At 37.2% G+C, this 18943-nt stretch overlaps 1 protein-coding gene across 1 annotated transcript in view; it reads left to right on the forward strand.

The window, feature by feature from the left end:
* Positions 1–18943, forward strand: part of LOC122046514 (anthranilate synthase alpha subunit 1, chloroplastic-like) — a 105719-nt gene that overhangs the window by 21926 nt on the left and 64850 nt on the right. Inside the window, exons 8-10 of the mRNA XM_042607244.1 lie at positions 5165–5317; positions 6090–6170; positions 15509–15595. Coding sequence (XP_042463178.1) covers positions 5165–5317; positions 6090–6170; positions 15509–15595 — 321 coding nt within the window. The remainder of the gene's footprint in view (positions 1–5164; positions 5318–6089; positions 6171–15508; positions 15596–18943) is intronic.

Here is an 18943-nt window from a genome sequence, read left to right on the forward strand (position 1 = left end):
CGGGTTCCGACGTCAAACAAGAGTTAAGAGCCGAGCGAAGAACGGAGAAACGATATCAGCCTCTACTTGGAAATTTCCCCAAGACACTGATGTCAACGGCGGACGCGAGGTGAGTCCGCCCGCCAAGATAAAGGAGGAGGGTCGTCCGGACGGACTCCCTGGATCCGGACGCCCGGACATGAAAGCAAAGAAGGAAACTTCGTCAAGTCATATGGCTAAGCCATACTCCTAGTCCGACAACGGGTGTCCCGTTGTCCCATCGGCCTTGAACGAGAAGCTCTCTGACAGGTGCATACCGGGGTATGGGCTGCAGACACGTATGCACCTCGGTGGACGTGCATTAGTTCTTTCACCGCTCTATATAAAGAACCTCTCACTTCGCCGGAGGTACGCACGCGACGAGTTTTGGAGCCCCTTTCTCTCTATTGAGCTTTGCCTGACTTGAGCGTCGGAGGGTCGCCGCCGGGACCCCTTCCCGGCCCGACTTCTGTGCAGGATCGCCGGAGCTTCGGAGGCCTGCGCCATCGACTAGGAAAGCACCACGTGCCCAGCGTCCTTTGGTTCGGCGATTCGGACAGGATCACATAACATCACATCAGACCAAATAGTTAACTTAAACGTGGTCCAAACATCAAAACCATGAAACACATGCTTGGTTAGAGTGTATCAACAACCCTCCAAAACATGCAACATACATGCATGGGCAATTACATCAACAACACAAATCAGCATGAGAAATATAAGTGAACAAATAATGCAAGAGAGATTCGGCTTCGTGCACGTAAGAAGTTGTGTAATTTCTTAACTAAATTAATAAGGAAATGGATGTAATTCTTGTACCATAGAGCTATAACTCTATCTATAAGAATTGAAAGATTTCTTATGTTAGAATGAGTTTAATAATTTTTTTGTAATAATAGAACATTGACTTCACGCTCTGAAGGAGTTACATGAATGTATACTGATCCTGTCCGAATCGCCGAACCAAAGGACGCTGGGCACGTGGTGCTTTCCTAGTCGATGGCGCAGGCCTCCGAAGCTCCGGCGATCCTGCACAGAAGTCGGGCCGGGAAGGGGTCCCGGCGGCGACCCTCCGACGCTCAAGTCAGGCAAAGCTCAATAGAGAGAAAGAGGCTCCAAAACTCGTCGCGTGCGTACCTCCGGCGAAGTGAGAGGTTCTTTATATAGAGCGGTGAAAGAACTAATGCACGTCCACCGAGGTGCATACGTGTCTGCAGCCCATACCCCGGTATGCACCTGTCAGAGAGCTTACCTGACGCCATACTGCAACAGTCCCATTGCGCCTTCGATGGGACAACAGGACATCCCGTTGTCAGACTAGGAGTATGGCCTAGCCATATGACTTGACGGCTGTCAGAAGATGTTTCCCCTTCTTTACTGCTCATAATCCGGGGCGTCCGACCGGCTGGACAGGGAGTCCGTCTGGACGGCCCCTCCTCCTTTTATGCGCTGGCCGGACGGCACTCACCTCGCGTCCGGCCTGCCGTTGACATTGGTATGCTGGGGAAATTTCCAGTAGGCGCTAAGTAGAGACTGTTAGCAGTGTCATTTTCTCCTGGTTCTCCCGCTCGACAGAGCGTCGGAACCCCGACCCGGTCGGGGCGCCTTTTACTACCGAATGTCCCTTGGTCGGCCGATCGGTTTTATCCATTTCTTCCAAGTCCGGTCGGCTCACCCTTCTCCGACGGGCTACTTGGCCATTTGACCTCCACGTGGCGTCGACCCCTCGTTAGGGGGTCCCGGGCTCTTACCACCGGATCATTATGTATAAGTGTGCAAGAGCCGATGAATTAAGAGGTTAGATGCGGTAGAAGTTCTAGCAGGCATGAGATGTTGGATGCTAGGCAGACAAACACGATGGAAGTCCTAGCAAGCATGGGATGTCGAATGTTGGGAAAATGAATGCAGAAGCCCTTGTAGGCATGGGATGCTGGATGCTGGATGCTGGATAAATGGATGTGGAGAAGATCTGGCAAGCAAGGAGTGTTGGATGCTAGGTAGAGAAAGTCCAAGAAGGATCTTGGAGAGGAAAACTCGAAATGGTGAGACTCCAAGCATGGAAGTCCAAGCTTCTGTCAGATATACTTCTAACTTGAGAACTTTGAGTTACGCTGGGACAAGGATAGTTTTGGAGCTAAACGTACTTAACCTGTAGATGGGTTGAGTCAGATGCCTTAGTCGACTGTTGCTTAGGATTATGCAAATTTTAAATTTGAACAAATTCGATGAGATGATTGTGTGGACTATTGGAGTCGACGGATCAATACCATGAATGATCGTTAAGGATTGTGGTTAACATGCAATTGATTGTTGTGCATATACAGTTGACTGATGGAATACACAATATGTTTGAATTTGTGGTTTACTAACAAATTTCAGAAAGAAACATAATGATGAATAGACGATGTAGTTGACTATTGAATTCCTGAATGGAACAGAAGCTTGAACAATATGAATTTCGGAAGGTAGCAGAAGGTTGAATAATCGACTGTGGAAGTTGACTCATCAACAATATAGTCTATTTTAGGAGCACACAGTCGATTAGAAGGTGATTGTGAAGACTTCGACATACCATAAATCAACTAGATACAACACAATCAAAGTGATCGGTCAATTGATAGTAAAAGTTATAAAAGGTGTTGCAACATTCGAGCACGAATGAACACGCGCGTGAAGAAAAGCTCTTCTGAAAGATCTCTGCTGCATTGCTCTGTTGTTCTCTATGCTAAAGATCTTCTCAAGAGTGTTCTTGATTTGCATGCAAGACTTTGTATTCTTCCTCTGATATGCAATTAGGAGGGAATTGTGCCTTACAGATCCAGAGGATCTTGATCTTACTTTAGCAAATGTCTCTAAAGTATACTTACGTTTTATCAATCTTTTGTGGCATGCTGAATCCCTAAGTTTTCCTATGTTCTAAATTTCAAATTGTCTATTCTAAATCTCATTAGTAAATTTGAATAGGGCAATAATAATTAGATAGACAATTAGAATATAAAAATGCCAAACAAACATAAAAGACATTATCAAGCAGGTAAATTGTTTGCAATTAATTTTTCTTTTGATAAGGGTATAATCTAAATCTTAAAGAATTTATCCCTAATGTTCCCCTAATGCTAAATTAATTTATAGAAACAAGCAAGAACATATGCTGCAATTTTTAATCTCCTCCCTATTTCATAATTAAGCAATCTATAAATAATTTCCTTTTTTTGTAATTATCTAATATCATTCGTGTTATATATTTATATAATGGCCTTTTTGTCCGCTCGCTCGGGCTCCTCCTCTCTAGAAAGCTTGGATCGTCCTTTTGACTCGCGAGATCTAGTGTCATGAGATGTAACATCGATTAGAGTTGGGCCTGGCTTACTAGCACGACCCCTCCGATGTTCAAGTGAGTCACCGGGAAGGGGAAAGAAAACGAAGTAAAGAAGAAGAGGAGAGGAGCTTGGTGGAGAAGAGATGGCTCCGCTTGCGAGAAGAAAAAGACCAACGTACCTAGAACCTACCATCTGTGTTGCTTATATAGTTGTTAGAAGGGAATCTCTACGTCACCTGCTTTCTCGTCTTTCTACTTCTTCTCGCTTGAGTCAATGAAGACGAGGTTTTTGATGATCCGTTATTGTTCTTCCAATCCTTGATTGCCACATGGGGCGAAAAAGGGCTCAAGGGAATCGCTTCTGACACCCATTACTCATCTCTCCATTCATTGGTTGCCACGTACTAAGAAGAAGGAATAAAGGGAACCGCTTCTGACATCCATTACTTGTCTCTCCATTCTTTGATTGCCACGTAATGTGAAGAATGCCTCAAGGGAACTATTTCTGATATCCATTACTCACTTTTCCCCTTGTTGATTGCCACTTGTTAATTACCAGAAGCTTCACCACACTTGATATATGGCAAAGGATTTATTTTACTAAGTGAAGCGGTCCTCAATGATCAGAAGAACTTAATAATATTACTCAGCATAACTTTGGTTATATTGCTCTATAGAACTCAATGATGTTGCTTAGTAGACTTTAGCGTTATTGCTCGACGGACCTGGATGATATTACTCGTTATTGCTCGACGGACCTGGATGATATTACTCTGTGGAGCTTGGTATTATTGCTCTGTGGACCTTGATGTTTGGATATAGAAGTTTGGCTCATGAGTTATTATTAGGAGGGTAAGAGCTTTTGTGAGTTCCTATTGGATTGTTGCATTTCTAATATTTAAGTTCTATGCTCTTATTATGCCTATTAAACTTTTGTAATGTAAATCTTTTCTTTGGTATATGTAATGTTTATTATACCTCCTTGTTTTGTAAATTTTGAATTTTTCCAATATGCTAAAATTTACAGCTTGTAACTTTAGAAATGCACATTTTCTCACCTTACATGTTCGTTTACAAACTATATTTTGGTTGTGTTCATCATATGGTTTCCATCATACTTGTCTCATCTTTGCTACATTGAATATTAGGCACCCTACTAGTATACACAATGAATATGACACATGATTTTTCTCTATGTAATAACCTGAACTTAAATGACTAATAAACTGTGTTACTCAAATTTGGGTATAAGTATACAAGACAAACATTGATCCAAGTTTCAGAGAACCATTTCTATAATTTTTTATTAGGACTGGTAGTGTGAGTATTAGTATCTAATGCCATATAGAAGGGCTAACTGAAGAGTCCAAGTATTAGGGCTGATAAATACAAGTTTTTGCATAAAATTATATGGTAAATAATTGTGTAGCTATAATGTAAATGAAATTTTATTATTCATTCATTGACTTGTTTATTCATTAGTGATCGTGTGTTCTCTTACTCATTATGCCAAATCCAACTCTTTTTGTTTATAAATTTTTTCAACTCCTTGTTGCAAAGTGCCATTTAGATATTAAAATTTCATCCACTACCATGTAAAACTTGTCCAGCAGACAAACATGGAGAGAAGGAGATTTGCTTAACATTCAATAACTTTTTAAATTTATTTATGAAAATAACTTTCTAAACTTGTCCAGCATTTGAGTATCTGTTTTAATCTTTATTGTCATTGTTTGTTTGTTCTGTTATTGCTATTCAAATAAAAGCCTATGTAATAGGTAAAGATAGGTTTCCTTACGAACTGAACTCTGTTATTGTTTACAGAGGACAATTGTTAACCGACCACTTGCTGGAACAGTTAGAAGAGGTAAAACAGAGGAGGAGGACAAATGGCTTGAACAGCAGTTACTAAATGATGAAAAACAATGCGCTGAGCACATTATGCTTGTAGATTTGGGACGGAATGATGTTGGAAGGGTCTGTCATCATCCTCTATTTGTGCTTCTTAAATTGTTTTCCTTCTTATTTTTCTTGTGCCAGAAACTAAAAACTTATTCTTTTTTTTTTACAAAAGCTTGTGTGAACTTTATAGAATCTCATGTTTCTTGTGAAGTTGAATTGTAAAGTTTCAACTAGATAGTACAAGACTTGATGCCTCATTTGCTTTGATGACAAATTTGATTAATTCAATTATTTTGCGAACTTTATAGAATCTTATATGCTTACTTTCACTGGTTAATTTGGTGGTTATCCAACCATGCCACCATTATCAAACTTGCAATATCTTCAACTTTGATATTCAATTGGTTCCTTAGTAAATTGATACAGAGGTGAGAGAGCTTTCAAATGCTAGAATAATGTGAAAATCTATATTACTAAATGGTAGATGAATGATATCAAGAGTAATGTCCATATGTGTTGACTATGAATTCTTATTCGTCCCCTATTTTATTCAAACTTGAATACAAATATTTGATAAGAGTGATAATTTGTCTAACACATTATTTTCTAAATTTGGGAACATGGGAAAGGGCATCTAAATTTCCTACTTGGAATGCCTGTGATAGTGTTGTGTTTTCTCAACATGTGCATGATGAATAGTCTTGCAATAAAGTTTGTAAATTTGTCAAGAAGCTAATGAATTCTGACATTGTTCAAGTATTTTTCAGTATAGTCTTTCATCGGCCTCTTTTCCCATTCTGGAATTGTTTAATTGCCTGAATTACATTATTCCTCATTTGTCATTCAGGTGTCGAAAGCTGGTTCAGTGAAGGTGGAGAAACTTATGAATGTTGAGAGATATTCACATGTGATGCACATTAGCTCTACGGTAAGATGATCTTCAAATTAAATGTGTTTTGAGGCAGATTTAACCTTCCAATTTTATTTTATTGGAGAAAATAGCACAACAATCATTAGCCAAGTTTTATGCAGTTAGCTTTTTGGACTTGGAAGGTCTTCATTTACCTGACATGATGGGGTCATATGTTACGCTTTCTTTTGACACAACTTTACCCTTCTTCACTCTCATGTTGTCAATATTTCTTTAAAGGTGCACATGAAATGAAGTTGCATGGTGTCACACCTAGAATTCAGATCATAAGAGGAAGCTCTTCTCGCTTGGGACACTTTCACTACCTTCAATCCACATCATATATATATAGAAATATTCTATCTCATCCGGGAAACAACATTAGTTGTGAATAACTTAATATTATAATAGAAAAAATAATTGTATGTTGATGCATGGAACAACGTAGTTTGAACAACAATAACTAAGCCTTATTTCACTGGATCAGATATCTACGTCATGGGACTCTATCCCTTATTATATCATTATTTATATTTAAATAAATTTTATTTTATTTTATTATTGCTAACCAAGTCTTTTTTTTATATTCCTTTTTCTTGTTTGATTTGCATATTTATCATAGTTTCACATTGCCTACTGGAGCATTTGTTGATCGTCTAAGTATATGTTCGCATCATCTTAAATGTATTTCTCGAAGTTTTTTCTCAATAAGTGCAACTCTGACTATCTCTCTAATATTTACATTTCTTATATTGTTCATCCTTGTATGTTCACACATCCACCATAACATAACATCCTTATCTTTACAACTTTCATTTCTGCTCATCCGCTCAATTCATTATTCAACATTTAGCTCTATACAACATAGCAGGTATAATCGTTGTTTTATAAACTTTCCTTTAAATCTTATAGCTACTTTACGATCACAAAGAATATTTAACGCTCTTCTCCATTTCAATCATTAATAATATAAGACATCTCTCCATCCTTTTGTAAAAATGATCCTTAGTACTTAAAGCTCTTAGTTACAAACAACTCGTCATCTTCTATTTTAGCAATTGTCTCGTTATGTCTAATATTGCTAAACTTAAATTTCATATATTTTATCTTTACTAAAGCCTAGAATCTTTCACTTCTAGCGTTTTCCGACAAGATTCAAGTTTAACATTTACTCTTTCATATATTTCATTTATCAAAATAATATCATCTGCAAACAACATACACCACGATATTGTATATTGAATGTGTCTAGAGAGTTTGTCCATAATTAGTGTAAAAAGATACGGGCTTTGAGTTGCTTCTTTGATGCAACCCAATATCTATGGGAAACGCTTTGGTTAATCCGCCTGAAGTCTTCATTCTTATCATTACATCCTCATATATATCTTTAATTAATTCAATATAGTTATACTAACATCTATGTTTTCTAGAATTCTTCATATAATTTTGTTTGGGACTCATTATAAACTTTTTCTAGGTTAACGAATTACATATGTAAGTTTTGCTTCTGTTCCCGATACATGAGAAGATATATAGCTTCCATTTTCCACCTTCTAAATATAAATCCAAATTGATTTTTGGTCATTGGGGTCTCCTTCTTTAGTTTTTTTCCTATTACTTTTTTTAAAAGTTTCATGGTATGACTTATTAGTTTAATACCTTATAGTTTGCATAATTTTATACATCTCATTTATTCTTATATAAATGAACTAAATTACTTGCTCTTCACTAATTACATATTTTTTTCGTTTTTAATATTAGGTTGAGTAACTTTGTAAGTCCTTCAATCCTATATTTTTCTAGGCACTTTCATACCTCTATCCATGTACTTTTCAATTTTGTATCACATTTAAAGTTTGTTTTATTTTTAAAGTTTAAATTCTATGATAAAAATTTAAATTTTTATACTCATTTGGTCTACTTAAATTACCAAGTTCAGTTGGTCACCTAAACTTTTATCCCATCACTCTTTTATTTCCTCATCATTTAATAGTTCTATATTGCATTATCTTTAATGCATCTTATTTGGATAAAATTTGTCTTCGTAGTTATTGTGTAAATATTTCTTTCCCGTTCTTTTGTATCTAATTTTCGATATAAGCATTCAAAATTTTCATTCTTGGCTTCATTCATTGCTTTCTTGGCCTTTTTCTTGGCTACCATATACTTTTTGAAGTTTTTCTTGTTTTTACAAGTGTATACTAGCTTATAAACAAGTCGTTTTTTCTTTACTTTTTCCTGTACTTTCTCATTCCACCATTAAGAGTCTTTATTTGGTTATGCATGCCCCTTTGACTTATCGAGTAAACTCTTGGCTACTATTTTTAATTTTAATGTCGTCTTATCTTACATTATATTCGAGTTGCCGTGTATTTCTCCTAATACTTGTACTCTTATTCTCTCTTTAAATATATTTTATTTCTCATCCTTTAACTTCTACCCCTTAATTCTAGGAGTCGTGCACATTTTTTTTTATATTAATACTATTCTTGATGCGTATATTCAAATACTACTAATCTATATTAGGTAGCAAGTTCTTTCTAGGGTTGACCTTATATTTTTTATAAATCTTTCTATCATTTTTCCTAACTATAAAAAGTCAATTTGTAATTTATTATTTTCTCTTTTGAATGTGACCATGTTCTCTTCTTTTTTTTTTTTGAAAAAATGTAGTAGCTAGTATAAAATTATATGTTATCACAAAATCCAATATAGTTTTGTCTTCTTCATTTCGTATTCCAAACACAACTCCCATGCACCCTATCATATTCCTCATTTTTCACTCTTACATGCCCATTTAAATTTCCTTTCATTAACATAATTTTGTTCGGCGGAATATTTTGTAATACCTATTTAAGTCATCCCAAAATATAGCTTTGGTGTATTCATCTAATCTGCATATATGCTAATACATTAATAGTTTCTTTCGCTACCATTGTCTTAAGAGCTATAATTTTATCCTCTTTCTTACTATTACTATTTCATCCTTTAGCGAACTATTTATAATAATTCCTACTCCATTTCTTGTTCTCTTTCCTATGTATCATAATTTAAAACTCAAATTCTCTATCATCGGTCTTCTTTTACCCATTTGTCTCTTCTACTGAAATTCTCTACTGCTTTAGAGCATTCCAAGTCTTAGACAATTAATCTTTCTATAATATTTGTTCTTATTTAACATATGGTGTGACAACTTTTACATATTTAATATTACACCCAAATTCTCATGAAAATATAGTGACTTTTTACTAAGACGTTACAATTGAACCATATAACGCGTTCCTTCTAGGGTATAACCTACATTAACATAATAGTTTGATGAGTTCATTAATTGAACATTTTCTTGAAAGTCAACGCTGCCCGATAACTTAATGCGCCCGACTAGTATCGGGGGTTTGAAACAATGTAGTTTCATGAGTGCAAATAAAATAATATTCCAGCAACATCATTGTGAAGAGAATTAAATAAATATAAAGTCAACTACCTGCGAAAGCTACCTAGAACACTCCAAACAACTTTATAGCAAAGCTCAACTCTCAAGTCCTCCATGTTTGGTCCTAATAGATAAAATTAAATTAAGATCAATCGAATGGATTCAATTCTATAATAATATCCTTTAAACAATGAGGATATGTCTTACCTCTAGGAGTCTCACATAATGCCTTGCACACTAAATAGGACAATGATAAATTGTTGTTCACAAGCTCAACAATTGATAATCCCAGTTAGCCTCATTGACTATCCCTGGGAGTGACTGTCCCGACCCCACATAAGTTTCTCACCGACCACCAGGATAAATCGGGAAGCGTACACGGCAGCCAGCCTAGAAACCCAGTATCCTTTGATTGCGCCTCCCATTTGGAGGAAAAATTTCTACAAATACGCTATAGTTGGGGTTCGAACCGCGGGTGCCTGGGTGACAACCTGGATGTCCTACCATGACACCATAACCCCGGGGACACATGATTGGAAAGAACAACATGACATACAACCGGTTGAAAGGGTGTGGCACAACATATGGCTATATGGAGTTGCACGACAAAAGGCTTGACTATGTGACATGATATGCGGTTGCAAGAGAAACGTGGTACATCTACTCTCGGAAGAAGAGAACAATGAGAAGGGAAAAGGGGTGTAATGCAAAGATGGGGAGGGGCAATGGTCAACACAAGGAAGGAGGAGCAACACAAGGAGGGAGGAGGGGGCAACTAGGTTATCAATTCCCCTCTAGTATATAAACAAAATCCCATGCCTCAACTAAACAACCCAATTTCTGCGACACCACATCCCAAAGTGATCAATTGGATATCCTTCAAATCTGATTCAAATCCATTTAATCTTGATTCAAATCTAAACTCCTCTAAACTCAATTCCTTCTCTGTTAACTCAAAATTGACCATTTTTTTTTTTTTGGCCCCAATAAGGTTCCCAACACGAATTATATAATAAAGAATTACTTGGAAAATTTTCCAATAAATCGTTTTTGAATTCAAGAAATAAAAGCAAAATTTGGCACACTTGACACATGGTTTGTTCAACTATGAAAATTCTTTATGTTTGTCATTTGTTTTTACTTCTAATAATATGATATTAAAGCAAGCATATGTGAACTAGTTTCTAAATGTTGGATCAACTAGGGGTGTCATCTTATACAACCAGAAAACCCATGCTGACTAAAACTGTGGAAAGAATTGATGTCTCCAGTTGTATTACATTCATAACTGGAATACCCATTATATATAAAATTATAATAGAAAAGAGAATAGGAAACTAATAGCGAATAGGAAACTAATTATTTTGTACATACAAAATTAATATCTTTTTAATTATATCCTTGATTTCCTATTCTGTGCTTACAGCTGTTACGACACAGCTGTTTATGGCTGTTCAACACTTTCCCTCAAGCTAAGGAATAGATGTTTTCCATTCCCAGCTTGCTATAAGATCATGAAATCTAAAATTGTTCAGCCCCTTTTTTAGCACATCAGCTAATTGTAATTTTTTAGGGACATATGACATACACTAATCCTTTCTCTAATTTTTCCTTGATGAAATATCTATCGATTTCAATATGCATAGTCCCGATCATGTTGAATAGGATTATGAGCAGTATTGATAGTTGACTTATTGTTACAATAGAGTTCATGGGGCATTCCCATTTAATTTTCAAATCATATAGTTCATATAATCCTTGAGCAATGACCCTAAATTATAATTCTGCAGATGATATTGCCACCACATTTTACTTCTTACTTCTCCATGTCATTAGATTACCACCAAGGAAAGTACAATATCCTATAGTTGATCTTCTATCCACTAAAGAACCTGCATAGTCTGTATTTGTGTCAGCTTCTAAAGCTAGCGTCTCATTTTTCTTGAACAAATTCCCTTTCACGGGGTGCCTTTCAAGTAATGTAATACTCGGTAAACAGCTTGAAGGTGAGATTCTCTTGGATCATGGATGAATTGGCTGATTACACTCATAGCATATGTTATGTCGTGACGAGTGTGAGCAAGGTATATAAGCTTACCAACCAACCTTTGATACATCCTTTTGTCCTTCTTCTTTAGCTTCTCCTATCTTGTGATTTGGATCCATTAGACTAGAAATCAGCTTGCACCCAATCTTCCTTGCTACGAGATCAGCCACATACTTCTGTTGTGAAATAAAAATTTCTTTTGTAGAGTATGCTACCTCAATACCAAGGAAGTACTTCAATTTGTCAGTTCCTTTATTTCAAGCTCCTCTATAAATTTTTTCTTTAGATCATGTTTTTTCCTTTTCATCATTTCCAGTTACAATGATATCATCTACATAGACTAGAAGAGTCGTCACCTTCCCTATAGTTGAGTACTTAAACGAAGAGAGTATGGTCCCTTTGGCTTTGGTTATACCTAGATTTCTTCATGACTCTTGCAAATCTTCTAAACCATATCCTAAGAGATTGTTTTAAACCATAAGGAGCCTTCCTCAATTTACATACTCTGTTACCACTATTTCCTGCCAATCCTGGTGGGAGGTTTATATAAATTTCATCTAAATCTCCATGGAGAAATACATTCTTCACATCATACTGTAGGAGTTGCCAGTTGAAGCGTGCAACCAAAGATAGTAGATAATATTCATTTTTGTAACTGAGTAAAAGTCTCCTGATAATCTACCCCATAAGTCTGAGTATAACCTTTGCCACTAACCTAGCTTTATATCCCTCAAGAGATCCATCTACTTTGTAATTTAGTGTAAAAATCTACTTACAATCAATAATGTTCTTCTCCTTTGGCTTCTCAACAACTTCTCATGTCTTATTCTTTTCTAATGCATCCATTTCCTGCCTCATGGCATCCCTCCATTCCCTTTTTGACAATGCCTTAGAAACAACATTGGGAATAGTCATGGTATTTCGACTCACAATGAAACTTTTATGAGCTGGTGATAGATGTTAAGAAAAACATAGTGAGATAAAGGGTAGAGAGGGTGTTTGGTGCACTCTCTAGTACATTTTCTAACAGCAATGGGAAGGTCAAGGCTAGTAGTTAGGTCAGTGGATGATTCAATAGGTTATAAAGGTGGGTTAGATCTTACCATGATCCTAGGTTGGAGGTTTGTGGTTGAAGTTCTTGGACTTGTATCGCTTCTAGAGCGGCCTTTCTCCTTAAATACTCTTGATGAATACTTGGAGTATCACAAGAAACACTAGATGGAAAAGAAGATGGAGGTGACTCACTAGATGTAATAAGAATAGAAGGTGATTCGATACGGACTTGAGTAGAAGGATCAAGAGTGTTAATGAGTTCAAATGACTCAAGTGCTATCTTCTGTCACTAAAATCTCCCACTGAGGATAGGACAGAAGAATGTGGTATGTTCAAAGAAGGTAACATCGGCTGAGATGTAAAATTTTTGACATGAAGAGTGGTAACAGTTATACCCTTTTTGAATGGATGAGTATCCAAGGAAGACACATTTGATGGCAGGAGGGTCTAGTTTACCTCGTAGTGGATCATGAATATGGACAAAAGCAGTGGACCCAAAAATCCTAGGAGTAAGTCCATTTATAGTTTGAAAATGAGGATAAAAATCGTTGAGGAGTTGCATGAGACTTTTGTTATCTAAGACGTGATGGAAGTCTCTTTATCATGTATGTGGTATTAAAGATGGTCTCTCCCCAATAGGATTTAGGGACATTGTTGTGGAAAAGAATGACACAAGTAGTGTTGAGTAAATGACCATTTTTCTTTTCTGCTATTCCATTCCGTTAGGGTGTATGAATACATGATGAATCATGAATGATCCCCTGAGATTGGGAATAGGAGGACAAGGTTTGGTTGAAGTGATCTCTAGCATTATCGGTCCTAAAGCCTTTGATTTTCACACCAAATTGATTTTGAATCATTGAGTGGAAATTAGGAATAATAATGCTGATATCAGATTTTTGTTTGAGAAACAATCATGTAACCTAATTGCAATCATCAATTAAGGAGACAAACGAGCCCCAGAAACATTGGGAATATTAGAAAAACGCCATATGTCACTATGAAATAAATGAAAGACTGTAGAATTTCTTTTATTGCTAATAGGAAGGGATACATGAGAATGTTTTGCCAATTCGCAAACATCACACTCAAATTCAAAAACATCGAATCTTTGAAAAAGATGAGGAAACATAACCTTTAAAACTTTAAAGGAGGGATGACCAAGATGTTTGTGATACAATCAAATGTTATCTTTATTGGAAGAACTGTGAAAGGACAAAGACAAATTATTCTTCTTAGTGGATTCAAGATAGTAAAGGTCACTATGTTCCTTAGCAAGTCCAATCCTCCTCCCCGAGTCTTGATCTTGAAAAACACAATAACAAGGGGAAAAAATGGCATGACAGTGAAATTCAGTAGTTAATTTTTGAACGGAAACAAAGTTGGTAGACAATTTTGATATATGGAGGATGTTTTTAAGGATAAGACTAGGGGTAAGATAAACATTTCCAAAACAAGCAATAGTTGCCAAAGATCCATTGGCTACTACAATTTTTTTGTACTGAGTAGGGGTTATAAGTGTGGAAATTTTTGAGATTTGGGAGTTGTGGTTTGTGGCACAGGAGTCTATTATCCATGAGTTATCCAAAAAACTATGAGGTATTCATACAAAAAAGAGAGTGAGCAAATACTGTGAGAGTCAAAGAGCATGCGCTAGACAGTTTATCAAGAGAACTCACAATTCTCGAAGTTTCTCAATTTCTATATTGTTTAATCCGCCTAGAAAATGTAGGAATGCAGAATCGGCCATGATGAAGAAATGCAGAAGCAGAGAATTAGCAATGAAGGCTTAATGCTCTGATACCATGTGGAAAGACTTGATGTTTCCAATTGTATTACATTCAAAATAAGAATACCCATTATATATAAAATTACAATAGAAGAGAGAAAATGAAACTAATAGCGAATAGGGAATTAATTATTCTGTGCGTAGGAAATTAATATCTTTCTAACTACATCCCTTGATTTCCTACTCTGTGCTCATAGCTGTTATTGTTCAAAGTGCCACAGTTGTTCGTCACAGCTGTTTGATAAAAACTCCACACCTTTTTGGTCAGGTTGAGTTCCAGAGTTTTATAACTACTGGATTATGGTGTGAAGTTTCAAATTTTACTCTGAAACTGGAAACAACTCCAACCTGACCTAAGTTGAATTATCCATCGTCATCATCAAGTTGTTTCTTTCCCAACTCTTTGGGTCTGGCTATGCAATCTAATCCCCTTGATTGAGTTAATTTTAAGTAAAGAATTTGTTTTAAAATCTAGATATAGATGTTATAAATAAAAAAAAATGACACTGGCGTTTATTGTTGGTGTTTGATATCTTTTCTTTTCTCCAAACACTTCGGTTTGATCTTGGTTTCTAATTCTGATTTATCGATCATTGTCTGGTTTTCAACACCCCTAATATTTACCAGGTTATTGTTTAATGGAGGATTGAGGTAATCTCTTGTAGCTTGTTAGAAATTGAATGTGTTAACTCTTATTAGCAAATGACTTTTGCAAATTTCACCGATCCGTTGGGCAATATAGTAATTCAGAACTTTGAAGTGAAATTGATATTGCTGAATATTCTTTTTTTTTAAGCTTATAAAATCCCCTAGTTCTTTTAATAGCTTCCTGTTGCCCAATGCTGATATATCTGATTTAAGATTTCTTTTTGTTTCTAGTGAAGACTATGCTCTTGCATTACTAGACTTCACAATTTTGCTTCAGTAATCCTATGACATGAGGATCATGGCTTGACCATTCTTAGTCATGTATTTTTTGTATATTTTGATTATGATATATATTTTAACAAGGATGTTAACATGTTCTTTCGTAGGTTACAGGAGAAGCACTTGCTGATCTAACTTGCTGGGATGCACTCCGTGCTGCATTACCTGTAGGAACTGTTAGTGGAGCTCCAAAGGTTAATATGAAATTTTCACTTTCTGAGTTTCACTGTATTCAACTTATCCATTGGCATGGCTAAGTCATAACGTTCTAGTCGTTGATAAGTAGGCATGGGTCAATTTCACTTGGCCACCATGTTAACATGGTTTGTGGTATTGATTGAGGCAAGATTTGTCTTGGTCAGTACCTTCGAGATTGATCGAGATAGATAGATAAATAGATAGATTGTATTTTAAAAACTTTTCTTTTCTATTAGTGATAAATCAAAGTCGCAGCAGAAATAATAAAGACAAGAAAACACACAAGGACACAATTCTCTTTTAATTGGTCCATAGGCCTCTAGACTAGGGGTGCAAATGAGCCGAGCCGCTCGTGAGCCGCTCGCGAGCGGCTCGGTCAAAGCTCGACTCGAGCTCGAATTTGACTGAGCTCGAGCCGAGCTCGAGCCGGCTCGTTTAACGTTCGAGCCGAGCTTGAGCTTATTTAACATAGGCTCGAGGGCTCGTCGAGCCTATTCGAGCCAGGCTAAAATTCAATATTCTAATGTTTAAAACAATTATTACTTTCAAATAATCTAATAAGTTGAGGGGTGTTGGTGGTTAGAGTGTTTTATTGGGTTGTTAGAGGTTGAAGGTTCAAATCCCAGCTTCCGCAACTTATTTTTACATTACAATCCATTTTCGAGTCGAGCTCGAGCCGAGCTCGAGCCGATCATTAAATGGTCGAGCCGAGCTCGAGCTTAAATTCTGAAACTCGCTCGAGCTCGAGCTCGAGCCGAGCCTCTTCAATTTTCTCGAGCTCGAGCTCGAGCCGACCCAGGCTCGAGCTTGGCTCGGCTCATTTGCAGCCCTACTCTAGACTGCTACTCCAAAGCCCGTAATCCGTTATTGGACTACCTTAGTGGGCAAATCACTAGAGTCCTTTCAAAAAACTTTTGTCAAGGAGGGTATGATTACAAGATATAGGAAATTGTAGCACTTTTACAATTCTCCTAATAAAATGAATGCAATAAATAAGATTATACCGACAACAAGAGATGGAACTTTTGCATAGGTTGTCAAAGAGCTTCTCAGCATAATAGTAGTAGAACTTGTATGATCTAAGCCCCCGGGCTTCTTTTATAGCCTTCATTTAGTCGACTGGAAACTAACCCTATCAATCGATTGAACCCTATTAGTCGACTGAACCCTATCAGACGACTAGCATCCGCTCCTTTCCTTGTTTGCTCCAATATGATCTGATTGATCCCGCGAATGTCTCTGTTGGGGTTGCAAGGTTGCAAACATAGTCCCATATTGAAAACACATGGAAAAGATCATGGGTTTATAAGAAAAAGATATCTCCATTGGCATGAGGCCTTTTGGGTAGAGCCCAAGAGCAAAACCATGAGGGCTTAGGCCCAAAGTGGACAATATCATGTCATTGTGGAGATATCTAAATTCTTTTCGATCCTACAATTGGTATCAGAGCCCGGACTGCTAGAAGGTTTAACCGCTGACTGTGCACAAGAGCTATGGTCTGATTGAACCATGTGAGTACAATATTGACCTCGAACAAAGAAAGTGGGGGCTCCTATGTTTGGATCAAGAGGACCAGACACCAGGCAGGAAGTCCTAGTAGGTCGGGTGGACCGAGGGGCAGGAAGTCCTAGTAGGTCGGGTGGACCGAGGGGCAGGAAGTCCTAGTTGCGGCTAGGCAAGGAAGTCCTAGTAGGTCGGGTAGACCGAGGGGCAGGAAGTCCTAGTAGGTCGAGTAGACCGAGGGGCAGGAAGACCTGGTGGGTCGAGGATCGGACGTGGGAAGCCCATGGTCCTTTGTTTGAGGGGGGGATTGTTGGGGTTGCAAGGTTGCAAACATAGTCCCATATTGAAAACACATGGAAAAGATCATGGGTTTATAAGAAAAAGATATCTCCATTGGCATGAGGCCTTTTGGGTAGAGCCCAAGAGCAAAACCATGAGGGCTTAGGCCCAAAGTGGACAATATCATGTCATTGTGGAGATATCTAAATTCTTTTCGATCCTACAGTCTCGACTGTGCCTCTTTGGGCGACTGAACCCCATGGGTTTCCTTTACTGATGGATCTGATCATATCCGTTTACACTTTCCATATTGGTTTGGTCGACTGATGCTCCTAATTGATTGACTAAACCTCTATTTTCTTCTTTGTTGGATCTCGACCTTATCTGTGCTTATCACGGTATCGGTAGCCGACCGGACGGTCAACCCGGGCCTTTGTTTTTCTACGAAACAAAATTAGCACAGTAATAATAATAATAATCCTGCAATACAGAGTTATAACAAATAATATGCATGAGTGCGTCTGACAGTTAGGATTGTTTTGATCTTGACTTAAAAATCTCTGTTGCTTTTTTCAACCAGATCAACGCTTAAGATTGTTCTCAAAATGAGAACACGTCCTCACACCTTTTTGGACTTTTCTTCTCCAGATTCTTACTTTATATACTTGCAAAATATCTAGTCCACCTATTTGGACTACCTCTTGCTTACTGTCTGATCGATCTGATCCACTAAGACTTTCCTGTAACACCAAATTAGCATAATATATAAAAGCAGTAAAGTAAAATAGTATACTTCAATTTACCAAATAAGTGGGTTGTGCAGTCGACTGGAAACCTTGTTTCGGTCACACTTGCTTGGAGTTTACTCCTCTAAACTTCTCACTACCGAGGGTTCACTCCCCTAGATTTTTCCTTTGTTTGGAGTTCACTCCTCTAAGATTTCTCACTACCTAAGGTTTTTCCTTTGCTTGGAGTTCACTCCTCCAAGACTTTTCACTACCGAAGATTTACTCCCATAGGATTTTCCTCTTGTCAAACATCTGGTCACCCTTGACCTGTTTGGATTTTCCCTTTGCTAGTTATCCGGTCAACCTTGACTTCTCCCTTGACTTGGTTAATCTTGACTAGACTCTATTAAACATATTATCAAACAAATATCAAAACTCTCAAGGTCGATTGCATCAACATTTTCATGACTCATCCTTTGATTTTGTGTGCTAATCATGAGGAGATAAAACACTAAAGAAAAAAAGAAAGGAAAGAAGAGAAAAATACTAACGAAGGGTTCCGACGATAGTATGATTATCTTCCTATTACTATCGAGTGAGTCTGTCTTTTGGTTACAAGGTGATGATTACATATTAAAAAGAGAGCAAAGGGTACATGCACCAAGTGAAGCCCCAACATCAGCAAAGGAAGAAACACATGTATGCTTATCTTGTATCTATAATTGTTGCAGTTTCAATTGTATTAATTCAAATCCAACTCCCAAAGATATACATTGGCTTGATATAACTCTTGAAATTATAAAAATTATAAAAATTATAAAATTAATTTCAGTA

The sequence above is a fragment of the Zingiber officinale genome, chromosome 2B (genome assembly GCF_018446385.1).
Source record: "Zingiber officinale cultivar Zhangliang chromosome 2B, Zo_v1.1, whole genome shotgun sequence".
Lineage (NCBI taxonomy): Eukaryota > Viridiplantae > Streptophyta > Magnoliopsida > Zingiberales > Zingiberaceae > Zingiber > Zingiber officinale.